The 12,977-nt window shown below is 39.6% G+C and overlaps 1 protein-coding gene across 1 annotated transcript in view; it reads left to right on the top strand.

The window, feature by feature from the left end:
* Positions 1-9,093, top strand: part of GADL1 (glutamate decarboxylase like 1) — a 162,798-nt gene extending 153,705 nt beyond the window's left edge. The window contains exon 15 of the mRNA XM_032861030.1: positions 7,278-9,093. Coding sequence (XP_032716921.1) covers positions 7,278-7,451 — 174 coding nt within the window. The 3' untranslated portion in view covers positions 7,452-9,093. The remainder of the gene's footprint in view (positions 1-7,277) is intronic.
* The last annotated feature ends 3,884 nt before the right edge of the window (positions 9,094-12,977 follow it).

Raw genomic sequence — 12,977 nt, 5'->3', positions numbered from 1 at the left:
AAAATAGCTTTCTATCTTTTGCACCTAAAGTGGTTACCATGAACTTTCTTATTTCAGGCCCACAGAGAAATGAAGTGATTTGCTTTATGACATGAAGTGAGTAATAGAACTGGGAGGAAACATCCTAATTTAGAGCTCCATTTCCTTTCTGGAGTTTGTGCTCTCAACTTTTCCTGAATGAGAATATTCATTTCCATTGTGTATTATCTGTTCACAGCATTACAGGCTGCATCTGTAATATCATAGTCCATGTTTTATTTAATTGTATGAAGGGGTACCATACTATTATCATCTCCTGCCTAAAGATGAGGGGACTGGGGCTCTGGGAACGAAAGGCATTTGCCTGATCTCTTGTAGCTACATATCCTCTTGGACCTGCCTTTATTTTTTTCAATGACTTTGTTTATTCACTTCAAAATTTACACACAGGTAAAATTCACCTTTTAAGGTATATAGTTCTATCAGTTTTGATAAGTGCATAACATTAGTACTGGCAAAGCTTTATATTTGAACCCACATTATTTGGAACCCAGATTATTTAGGAAGAAAGTATAAAGCAAAGTATTGTTTGTGATTCCTCAAAAACAACGGCTAGAAGAAAGTCACAGTGACTGTCTGCCAGTCTGTGTCCTGGTTTCTCACTCGGCTGGCAAAGGAGGGTCAAGAAGACTGTGAGCATTTCCTGACTTGATGTAGAATTTCTGAAAAAAGCCAACGAACATAACTTTCTATGTGCTTTTTCCCTTGAAGGGGTAGATTCTACATGTTGTAATGTATCTGTCTGCTTTAACCAGGGAGTCTATACGTATGCCCAAAACCAAATCTAACTTATTACCTACTTATTTATAGCCTAGGAGCTCTAAATTGGCTTGCCATTTTTCAGTGGTTGAAAAATAATCAAGAACAGCTTAGTATTTCTTGATATGTGAAAATCACATATTAAATGTCACAGTCCTTAAATAAAGTTTTATTAGAACACAGCCTTGCTCGTTTGTGTACATATTGTCTAGGGCTGCTTTCATGCTATGATGACAGAGGTGAGTATTGGCAACAGAGATCGTTGGCTTACAAAACCTGAAAGAGTTATTATATGACTCTTTAAGAAGAGAGATTTGTCCCTCAGATCTAGAGTAACAGTAAAGTATAGCAGCTGCATTGAGCCCCATTTTATTCCTTTTTCAGTGTTTATTTGCTTGACCAGTCATGGAAATGTATAGCCTTCCTATGTCTATAAACTATTTTGGAGAATACTGAAGGAGTATGAGTGGAGTGTCGATATAGGGAAATTTAAAACTCTTTCAAAGTACTTTTCATAGAGAGAAAAAATATCATAGATTATTTTCTACATTTGATATAAGTTTCTCTTAAGCAAGATAATCTTAGAACAAGATACTAATTACAATATAACTCTCATAATTTACTCTTCAGCTTATTAGGCTGCTTATTAGCCTGCCTGCCCACTCTATGCTCTACCCACAATATCTGCAAATTATTATGAGTTTGGCCTCCTACTCCCAAAGAATCTTTGCTTCCTTGGAGAAAATGAAATGCAGATTAATTAAATTGAAATTGAGATGATAACTCTAAAATCTGGAGTTGGAGGAGCATTGATTTGTTCATGATTTACGGGATAATTTAGCAAAATACGAGTCCGTCTGGATTTATTAGAAGCTCTAAATGGTATTGCAGGCTAGAGTGAGAGTAGATGCTTATACAGGGTTTGTCCCTCAAATTTGTTGCAAAAGGATCCCCTCTTTTAGTTATGGGTTTGTCTTCACAACCCCGTAGGTGTTGTGATGTTCCATATTTGACAGGTAAAAAAATGGGACTTGATTTCACCTGCACAGCAAATAATGGGAAAAGTTGCAAATAGATCCTAAAGTCTAGACCATTTTGAACCATTTACTGTTATCATCTCTGGACTAACTTTTGAGGGACTAATTTAGAGGTTTCATGATTGGGTCCATGGTTTCACTGACATGTCAGTGTAACTGTAGAAGGTCCAAGCTTTAACAATGGGGAAATGGTTTAGGTAAACTAAGGTAGTGTGGTATGATGGAATACAACACACCATTCAAAGTGGTATGGAGACCTTGGCAAGAAGCATGAAAAAATATGCAAGAACATCAAGATTCATAATTAAAATGATATGCACCCATAAGGAGCCATGGGAGTTAAAATAGAGCAGCGGTCTTCGAAATGTGTTCTCCAGACCCATAAACTGATTATTACCATTCTGCAATAAGAAAAATACGGAACTCAAGAGCTACTGTTTAGAAACTTTTACGACAATTTAACAGATTAAATTTACTGCTAAATTTAAAGTTTTCTAAAAATAGGCTTGTAATTATTCTTTTTTACTTTAATTTTTATTCAGTAATTCCTTTTCAAACAATAGTTCACTTTTATTGTAGTTCACAAAAATATTTCTGTAATGCACTGGTAGAAATACACTTCCTCTCAGAGAGTTCGAGAAACAGTGTGCATATTGAAAACAAATGTGTTGTTGTCAACCTTAAATATGTTTACACATATTTAAGAAGAAATTTCATTTGATGGATATTAAAATTTTGTTTTCAGAAAAGGCTATGCTGATGTCTGGTCAGTTACTTGTTATCAAATCACCATACTTGGCCAGAATGAGAGTTTTATTTTGTTTTGTTTTTCCGTTGCGTTTAAGCAACTTGTAAGTATCAAATGCTATTTTATGCTGCAGGAGTGTGACAACAAAATTCTGTTTAAATGACTAAATCATCGCTGGAACATAATTTAAGGTGGGGGGGAAGCAATCCTACAGAAACGTGTCAATTAAGTTTCTGTGCAACCAAATAGAAATGTCAGGATCTTCCCCCACTTAAGATGCAGGGACCAGGGCACTGAGGCATGTGAAAAGAATTTGATTTACAATTTGAAGGAAAACCAGCAGTAAAATAATTGAGAGCTGGAAAGCAATCTCACTCCTGCCAAATTGCTTTCCTCCATGCATGCTCCATTTAGGGGCGATATTCAGATATGTACATTTAGCTTGTGCATATTTTCTGTCCCTTGTGAATGTTCCATCCTGTCGGATTAGGACTGTTTCTCTGCTTCGATCAGCAAAAGAGAATAACCAGGTTACCCAGCACTGGACTGTGCCTGGAGTTTTAGAAATAGAAAATGCTTGATTTTTTTAAATGCAGATGTGATAAGCTGGCTGTTAATGAGAACGTTCTTGGTCCCTAAGTTGCAAGCGTGGGTTCCTTTCATAAACAAGCTTTAACCTGAGTTCGTGGGAATCGGCTATGTGAAAGTTCACTGCAAATTGTAAAGAGTTGGTAACATATTTGTCAACAACAACAAGAACCAGTACAACTACAACAGTTGTAATTTGTGATGGAGATTTAATGACTACCAGCCCTGGTGTGATTATGGCTTAGTTTTCCCATGGAGGATTTACGGATTAAAGAGGTCTTCCTCTCTTGCCTAGGAATAATTACCTCTACCAATGAATTATATATTCATGGATACATAAATAAAATGTGTATGGTCCTGCTAAACCCTTGCTTAGTTTGTTCTCTGAGTCCCATAGATATGTGGTCATTTACTTATATTTTTTGAAAGTCAGTGGCAGAATTTTGGCTTAGAAGTTTGGTTCCCATGACACGTGTTTGCCATGGAAGCACATTCTACAGCAGCAAGGATTTTAGAGATCACAAATATCTTTATATGAAAATGTCCGAGGGGTCCTCTTTTACCTTTCTCGCTCTCATTAGAACATATTTTTGGTTTACTTACAAGAAATGCAAAGCTGACAGTTTGATTTTGATAACTGCCTCATGTGAGCCTCTGACACTTAATGAACCGGAATCAAGACTCTAATGGTCTCCAAAGGTAAGGCAGAAAATATCATTTGGGGAGGGGGGAATAGGGTTATTGAAAAAGAAACAGGAATAGACAATGCAAATTAGGCTTGAGCCAAGTACCTGCCTGTTTTAAATTTAAATTTGACTATAATCCAGAGCTGGTTATACCCTGCGTACCTAGAGGAAGATGGAGATGAATATGAAAGGAATTTTTATTAAAAAAAAAAAGTTTGTAGACCCTCAATCTGTGAGCTCTACAATTGATAGTTTTCGACTCTCCTGGCCAGACATTTGTCTTACGCGAACCGGGTTTTCCTATATGTATCGGCAATGGCACTCTTCTGTCTTTCTCTCAGATCTTCAGTTTACCTTCAAGAGTGAACTTTTCTTTGAATTAGAATTAAATGTGCTTTTGTCACGAGCCCAAGTCAAACATGGTTCCGCGTTGCTTTGTGACTAAATAGGAAGATTTTAGGGGCACCTGGGTGGCTCAGTTGGTTAAGTGTCTGCGTTTGACTCAGGTCACGCTCCCAGGGTACTGGGATCAAGCCCCGCATGGGGCTCTCTGTTCAGCGGGGATCCTGCTTCTCCCTCTCTCTCTGCCTGCCTCTCTGCCTACTTGTGATCTCTGTCTATCAAATAAATTTAAAAAGTCCTTAAAATTTTTTTTTAAAAAGGAAGATTTTAAGAGCAGCACATAACAAATGGTACCTTAGAAGTTTAAATTACGTGTGTATTTTACATGTATATTACATGTATATATACACATGCGTAAGTGCACATGTGCCCTTCACATCCGTATTCACAGCAGAACCCCCCACCCACAGTGATGAGGAGAGGTCAGTTAAAGCAAACAGCCCTAGAAAAAAATGGAACACACACGTAACTGAAACATTTTAACTTAAAATATATCTACGCACATTTATTTCCCCATCTCTCGTTGGAAAGTTGCTATTGTTTTTCTTGCCCCACCAAGGGAAGACTTCTAAATGCTTTCCCAAAGTAAGTGAGGTTTTTCTTGAGAGGGGTCTGATGATCAAAGGGACTCTCCTGTGCTTGCGGTAACTACTCTCTTCCGGAATCATCTGTCCTGTCCAGCCAGGTTTCTGTAAGCTGAGGGCTTCTGTGGCCATCTGCGTGCAGAACCAGTCTGGACTCTAGATTCTGCCTGAAGTCTTTCCAGTTCTCTTCCCACACCCAACTTGCAGCCATGTTTAGCAGTCCCCATCTATCCAGTCTTTTCAAAGAATTCAGCTTCATTTTTATGAAAAGCATTCTCTTTTTGCACTCACCTTTCATTTGCTCGTGTATCATTTCACTCGATTTTTATGATTCCAATAACAAATGATACCTGATTAAAGAGCTTTGGAAGAAAACTTAGTAGATGCTTGGAACCTTCAAATGTAAGGGTTACAGACAGATATTCCTGGAGCTTCGGTATGTAGAGACTCACCTATTTGCTTCCTTTTTGCTTCCATGGACCACTTATCACTAAATCTTGCTAGCAGATTGGAGATAATTATTTAACCTTGCTTTTCGCATCTCTAAAGAGCTCAGAATAAAATTTGTAACATGCTTCCAGAAATCTATAGAATGCGATGGTCTGTATTTTTTCATTAACTTGACTTCTAACTTCATCTTCTTTTTCTACATATTTTTTTTTATGCTCATGAATTTTCTTTTCTATGTTTAATTATACCCTGCGAGAACTCCAGTTTTTGCTAGAATAGCAATGTGGTTGAGCTTAATGGATGTTTGTTGTTGCTGTTGTAGGCACAGTGTAGTCAGTGTAATGCAAAATTTAGGTTCTAAAATTAGCACATAAGGGAAAAAGTACATAGTTAAAATCATTCTCGCACGTCCCTTGAGAATCAGGCTCTGTGGCTGAATCCAGCACATCAAACGTCTAGAAGTCTGAAGCACCCAGTTTTCCCATAAGCTTTGCAACTGATCAAGGTTATGTTGAGCGTCTGATATAGTTTGGCTTGTTTTCAGGGGGGTATCTGGCAAGACATAGGTATGCTTAAAGGCTGAAGAGGTGTGGCATGGTCACACCCCAAGACAGGCTCGTGGAAACCGAGATATATTCCCCTCACCTAAGGAATTTCTTTCTTTCTTTCTTTTTTAAAGATTTTATTTATTTATTTGACAGAGATTCAAGTAGGCAGAGAAGCAGGCAGAGAGAGAGAGAGGGAAGTAGGCTCCCTGCTGAGCAGAGAGCCAGATGTGGGGCTTGATCCCAGGACCCTGGGATCATGACCTGAGCTGAAGATAGAGCCTTAACCCACTGAGCCACCCAGGCACCCACCTAAGGAATTTCAAGGCACACCGTGCTTGATGTTATTTATGTAGGCATTCTTCCCTTCTGGATTAACCAAGTCTCATCTTTCTGAGAAGATGAGGACAGAAGTACATGATATTCTCATCTTATGTTCACATAGGACACGCTCAGAAATTTTGGAAAAGTTAAACTAAAAAGAAAATGGAAAACCTTGGCTCGCCTTTCCGAGCCAGTAAGATTGCACTCTATTTTTTTAACTTGGTGTTTCAAAGATCAGCTTCACTATTTTAAAAGTTTATAACCCAGTTCTTGGGTGGTCATACTCCCGATAGGAAAACAGACTGATGTTCCCAGGTGGTTCTTAAGTTGGACTAATTTCTTCAAACATCGAACTTTTAGAAAAATTTGTGCATTTGGATGATCAGGTTCCATCTCCCCAGGTTATCTGCAGATCTTTAAAATACGGGGCTTCTTATTTTATTCCAACCTTTATACATCTTCATGAAAGAGTATTTTTGTTTCATGTGTCCTATTAATAAACTAATAAACTATTAGTCTTCAAAACAGAACTGCGCATAATATCAGTATGAGTGTTTTCCTTGTTAGACTATCAACAGAAGGCTGTTATTTTGTGTCTGTGTTTTTGTCTCACCCAAAACTAATTTTCTTTACTTAAGATGCCTGAACTGGAGCATTTTTTAGTTCGAAGTTGGGGAATGTACCATTTGACACTTTCACGACTGTGCCCCCTGAGGACACCTGATTTGTTTTGAGGGAGACAGCACCACATAATGGTTTAGGTTTCAGAGTGTGTGCTTGGCGAGGCTGCTGGCTCTTCTCACTCACCTTTCCCGAGCATGGGACCTCAGACTGTCTAATCTCCAACTTGCTCTTCAATTTCTTCATCCACGAATAGGGATATCTCTGTCTCTTTTCCGAGGTCACTGTGAAGATTAGATGAATTAAATTTATCTAAAGCCCTTGGATCAGTCTTCATATGCTGTGACTTCTCAGTAGATTATGATTAATATTGACCTTGATGTGTGCAAGGGAGTGGGATCCCAGTGGAAGCCAGTGGGTATCACGTGACTGGTTGGAACGCTGCCGGAATGTGCTCTGGTCTTTCACCGTTTCCCTCCTCTCACCCGGTACAGGTGGCCCCAGCCATTAAGGAGCGGATGATGAAGAAGGGAAGCCTGATGCTGGGCTACCAGCCCCATCGGGGGAAGGTCAACTTCTTCCGCCAGGTGGTGATCAGCCCTCAAGTGAGCCGGGAGGACATGGACTTCCTCCTGGATGAGATAGACCTCCTGGGGAGAGACATGTAGCTGTGGCTTTTGGTTCTCCAGAGGCATGAGTCCTGCCCTGAGGAGGCTTCCAGATCCAGGGCATCTGGGGACACAGAAGAGACTGCAGCCCTTCTGGGGAGAAATAGGAAAGACGCCTTGGCCTGGTGTGGCTAAAGGGAAATGCTAAGCAAATAGTGGTAGGACTCGTTAGCTGCCTGGGCACTACTGTTTGCTATTCAAGAAGGAAGTGAAAAGTGGATTTTCGTAAGAACTGTCTTTAGGACACAGACTTGAAGAGAGTTTAGTAAATACCACATAGGGCCTGGATTCTAAGCTTCCGTTGCTCTCTAAAGAACGTATAAATTAATAGCTGAAAGCAGTGATTCTCAAAATGGCAGTCCCTAGACAAGCAGCATCAACATTGCCTGGGAATTCATTAAAAAATTAATTCTCAGCCCAGCCCCAGACCTACTGAATCAGACACACTGCGTGCACCGTTCAGCATATTTTAAATCGCTTTCCAGGTCATTCAGAGGCAAGGTAAAATCTGAGAACTGGTGGTTTAGTGAAATCTTACAAAGACTGAGTAATAGCTCTGATATTTACCAGCAAAGAGATATCCACTATTTCAGCAGTCCCTGAGCCAGTGTCTGAAAATATGGCTGTGGCACCTGAAGCATGAATGTTTAGGGGCAGCAGAAGTCCATCAAAAACGATTTTTAAAAGGAGGAACTATTTAAGATGTTTACTTTATAAAGATATATCTTTTATGCAGCTGAGTACTTATTCTCAAAGAAGATAAAATTAACTATTATCTATTCTAAATTACCTAAAATAGAGGTGAGGATAAAAGCAAACACTTTGTAGCATGATCCTTTCAATCAAAGCAATAGTCCTAATTCACTTCCCAAAGCACTTTTGTCATAGCTTGGTGTAGACAGTAGATGTAGATGTCTCTGTGTACCTGTTTCAGCGTGAGGGGCCCATTTCTTATCTTGTTCTCTGCTTACAGGAAATAACCAGAATGAAGTCCAGGGTTATACAACATTCCCTTTCTCAAGCTTTGAAATGTCAGTATAGACAATTAAGTGGTTCATATTAGGCAGAGAATCTGAGAATTAGAGGTCTTTCAGTGTGAACACCTCCTCCATTTCTCCTGGGAGTGGATGATTGTAATTCTATCTCTGATCCTGGTCCTGGATTTCTGGAGAACTCTGGAGAACTCTGAACTCCTGAAGTTCTGGAGAACTCTATTTGACTAAGAAATAAACAGAATTCAGAGGTGTGGATGCAGAGTTCAACAAGGTAAGATTGTGAATCTAATTAGGACTCTGATTTGGAAGGCAAATGATGGAAGAGTGTTTAAGTGTTAGACTAGCATATTCAACAATCTTTCATACGATATCATTAACTTCTGTTGATTAAATTTTGAAGAGTAAAAAGCCCATGTGTACTGTTTGCTTTTATTCCATATTTTCACTTTAGGGTATGTGGTTTCTCTGTATCTCTATTGGTCAAAGAATATTTTAATCTTTTTCTTAATTACTTTCTTCTCTGGTTATAAATGTTTGTGCGGGCATTTGTTTTACATACTTTGTTGCTTTTTTGTTTTAATGTCTACATAAAATGTGCCTGAAATTGATGTTTGTAACAATTCTGGTTTCGTGAAATAAAAAGCAACATTGGCACACACTTCCTGTTACTGACTTTTCTTTTCCCGTCATCTCCTCATTACGGGGTTGTCTCAATACATTTTAGAAGTAATTGAGTTTCTTTGGCATTTTAGCTAAATAATCAAGGGAGCATGTTGGGAGCTGTCTATTTTTGAGGTAACACCTTGAAAAAACTGGAAAAAACAGTTTTAGCAAAGGAGGGATTTGCCTTATTTAGTTTTTCATCCTCCACTTGGCAAAGCCTCGGGAACCCAATAGACGCGTATCAGCTTCCGTTGGGCCTCTTCTTGAGAGATGATAGTTCTTAATGAATGAAGAGAACAACTGTTAACAGACACTTGAAGATTCCTTTCTTTTTTCCTTCAGATGTCCAGTTATACCACACCCAATCAGGTATTTGGATGGTCAAGAATAGCTTTTTGATAAAAGGTTAATCGTAATTCATTCACGCATTGAACATATTGATGGTGTCCCTACCATGTCCTAGGCAGTTACCCAGGTGCCAGGGAAGTGCAGTGAATGAGACAAAGTCCCTGCTCTTCGGAAGCTTTCAGTCTAGTTGAGGTAGGCAATCCACAAGTAAGTAGGTAACAAGTCATGTGGCAATAAGCATTTTGAAGAAAAATCAAGGAAAATAAAGGGAAAGAAGATGGAAAGGAGAGAGGGGTGGGCCATTGGAGAAAAGTTGGTTGGGGTGAGGCCTTTTAAATGAGATGACATTTGAGGGGAGATTAAGGAGGCCGGTAGGGGGGAAACATGTGGGCTTCTGGGGGAAGGGCGTTCCTGATAGAGGGTATGGTAAGCGAAAGGGTTGAGGAGCTGCATGCATGGTATGTTCAAGGCCCAACATGGAGGCAAGCAAGGCTGGAGCAGAGAGAATCTCAGGATAAGGGGCAGATGATGAAGTCAGAAGTATCTGGAAGTCTGTACACTGGGCCTTGTAGGTGGAGACTTGGGTTTAGATAAAAATACACTGGAGAACCTGAACAGGATATAGATGTGATTCAACTTATATTTTAGAAGGATCATTCTGATTATTATTTGGAGATTAGAGTGTCCATGAGTGAGCATGGATTCAGGGAGACCAAATGGGAGGCAACTGCAACAGTTCTAACAGAAAATGGTGACAGTTTGTTTATACTAAAGTCCCAGTGAGGGAAGTGATGAAAAGAGGTCCAATTGTAGAAGCACTTCAATGTAGAATTGAGGGGCACCTGAGTGGCTCAGCTGGTTGTGATTCCAACTCTTGATTTCAACTCAGGTCATGATCTCAGGGTTGTAAGATAGAACCCTACATTGGGCTCACATACTTGGCATGGAGCTTACTTATGATTCTCTCTCTCTCTCTCTCTTCCTCTCCCCAACTCCTCCCCTTGCCCCAACTTGTGTTCTAAATAAATAAATAAATAAATAAATGCAGAGTTGACAGGGTTGCCTGAAGAAGCAGAGTGCTCCAGGAAATGAGGAATTCAGGAGAATGTCATATACTTTTGTCCTGGGCAACCATAAGAAAGGAATTCCATCCACTGAGGTAAGGACTGCAAAAAGTAGTTTTACTCAGTTTGGCTCTGTAAAATTTGAATTGTCTCCACCAGCCAACCAGATTAGATGTAAGTAATTATGTTTGAATCTTGATTTCAGGGGGGAAGTTGAAGCTGAAGTTATTAATTTGACAGCCATCAACATAGGGATGTTATTTCAAATTATGGGATTGGATGAGATCATCCAGAGAGTTCCATGGATATAAAGGAGAAGCAGTACAAGAACTGAGCGCAGGGACTTCAGCTCAAGATGGAGAGGACTAGCAATGAAGACTTCAAAGAATCAGCCAATTAGGCAGAGAAAGAACCAAGAGAGTGGTCACCCACAGACTAAGTAAAAAAAACAGTTTTGGGGAAGGAGGGAGTGACCAACCATATCAAATGCTGGGGATGGGTCTAGTGAAAAATGAGATTCCCTCTGAAGTTGGCAATGTAGAGGCCATTTATTCACTGAAATTTTATTTGTCAAATATAGGCATTTAAAATATAATTTTCAATATTTCTTCTAGCAGTCAGCAGAACTTTATTCAATCAAAAGACTTTTAAATTCTTCTTTTGGCTTTTGATTTTTAACAGCAGTTCTTTATTAGAAAAAGATCTATAACATGAAAGGATTTGAACTTAAAGAATTATCACATTGCAAACTTCATCAAAGAAGATGAGATGTAGCAACATATAACAGAAAACCCAATTAACTGTGGTTTCTTTGCAGGGGGTTATTTTTCTCTGTTCTAAAGAGTTACCAACATAGAAATTCTGGAGACGGTGTCTTATATTTGGTTACCACAAGAGCAGACACGGACTAGGATTTGAGAGCAAGCAGCCTGTTCACTTGGTAGTCCCAGGAAAACTGTTCGGGAGGTAGTGGAGCGACAGAAGGGAAGGAAATCAGGAGAGTGAACATTAGTGAGTAAATTAATACTGTGACAACTGAGGCTCAACCCTGCCCATGACCTCTGGGAAAGAATGTAGAACATACTTCAGAGATGTCCCATCTCAGGGATAAGGAGGAGGCATATTTGGCACATTGGTGAATTAATTGGATGAGAGCTGATCCCAGGAGCATTAGTTCCCTGACCATCTTAATCATGCTTCCACGGCCTTAGGAGAGGGTCTCAAGCAGAGAATACAGGTGCTTGTGACCAAAGCCTAGAGCAGGATTGGTAAATGTTGAGGAGATTTGGGAAGGTGCTGACGGCTTTTGTAACAGACCGTGGTACCTCCCCACTATTGTCAGGGATCCCAGATCCTTCCATATTTTTGCTCTGCCATCCTTAAAAATGGATTCAATCATCAAACCTTACTCATGGTTGTCATCTGAGCACAGTGGCTCTTGGCATCTCCTCTGCATTTTAGGCAGCGAGAAATAAAAAGAAACTTTCCCAGAAGCTACCTACCATCCCTTCATTGGCCATACTTTCTCTTCAGGAAAGAAAGGGAAATTTAGTATTTTTTTTTTTTGTCTGTTTTTCTGGGATTTTTCATTTGTAGAAGATTTTACTTACTTATTTGAGAGACAGAGAGAACATGAGCAGGGGAGAGAGAGAGAAGCAGGCTCTCTGCTGAACAGGAAGCCCGAAGTGGGGCTCCATCCCCAGGACCCTGGGATCATGACCTGAGCCGAAGGAAGATGCTTAACTGACTGAGTCACCCAGGTGGCCCTTTTGTGGGTTTTTTCAAAGCAAGATATGTTGCTGCCCACAATCATACAAGTAGTTCTGCTCATGGTAAAGAAAAAGAGAATGCATACTGGCAGGCAGCTTGTAGCTTTTGCCACTTGGCACATGCGTTGAGTGACACCAGTTCTGAAAACATGATTTTTCCAGACAGGTCAGAAATTAAGTTAGTAAAGTTTAATTCCGTTCACACTGGAATCTGGTCTGGCTGGTTCTAGCTGAGCAAGTCAGCTCGGCCCCATTCACATTTATCTGATCCAGCTGCAAAGGGGTTGATACAACCTGAAATGTCTTAATCCCCTTAACTCAATTAGAGCCAATTTTGAGCTTGGAAAACCACTTTTTTTTTTTTTTTTTAATTTTTAGATTCCATTTAACCTCTTCAGAACTGGCTTCATTGCTCTTAATCCAAACTGGTCAGAACTCACCTAACATAATTAGAATTGGCCTGATTCCAGTCTGAAGCAATCTCATGTCTCCCCACCTCCATCACACTCCATTTGAGTAAACTTGATCTTGTGGGGACTCATTCCAACAAATTAAAAATGGTTAGATTTTTTTTTTTCATATTTGTCTTAGATTTATCTTGTATGATTTAGTTCAAGAAAAATTGGATTACACTCACTTCATCCAACTGGATGCATAAAAAGGCTTCCTTTTTAGGAAATTCCTGGC

This window comes from Lontra canadensis, unplaced genomic scaffold (genome assembly GCF_010015895.1).
Source record: "Lontra canadensis isolate GAN:19392208 unplaced genomic scaffold, GSC_riverotter_1.0 scaffold20, whole genome shotgun sequence".
Lineage (NCBI taxonomy): Eukaryota > Metazoa > Chordata > Mammalia > Carnivora > Mustelidae > Lontra > Lontra canadensis.
The sequence above is the reverse complement of the archived record's forward strand: the minus strand, read 5'-3'. Positions and strand labels throughout refer to the sequence as shown.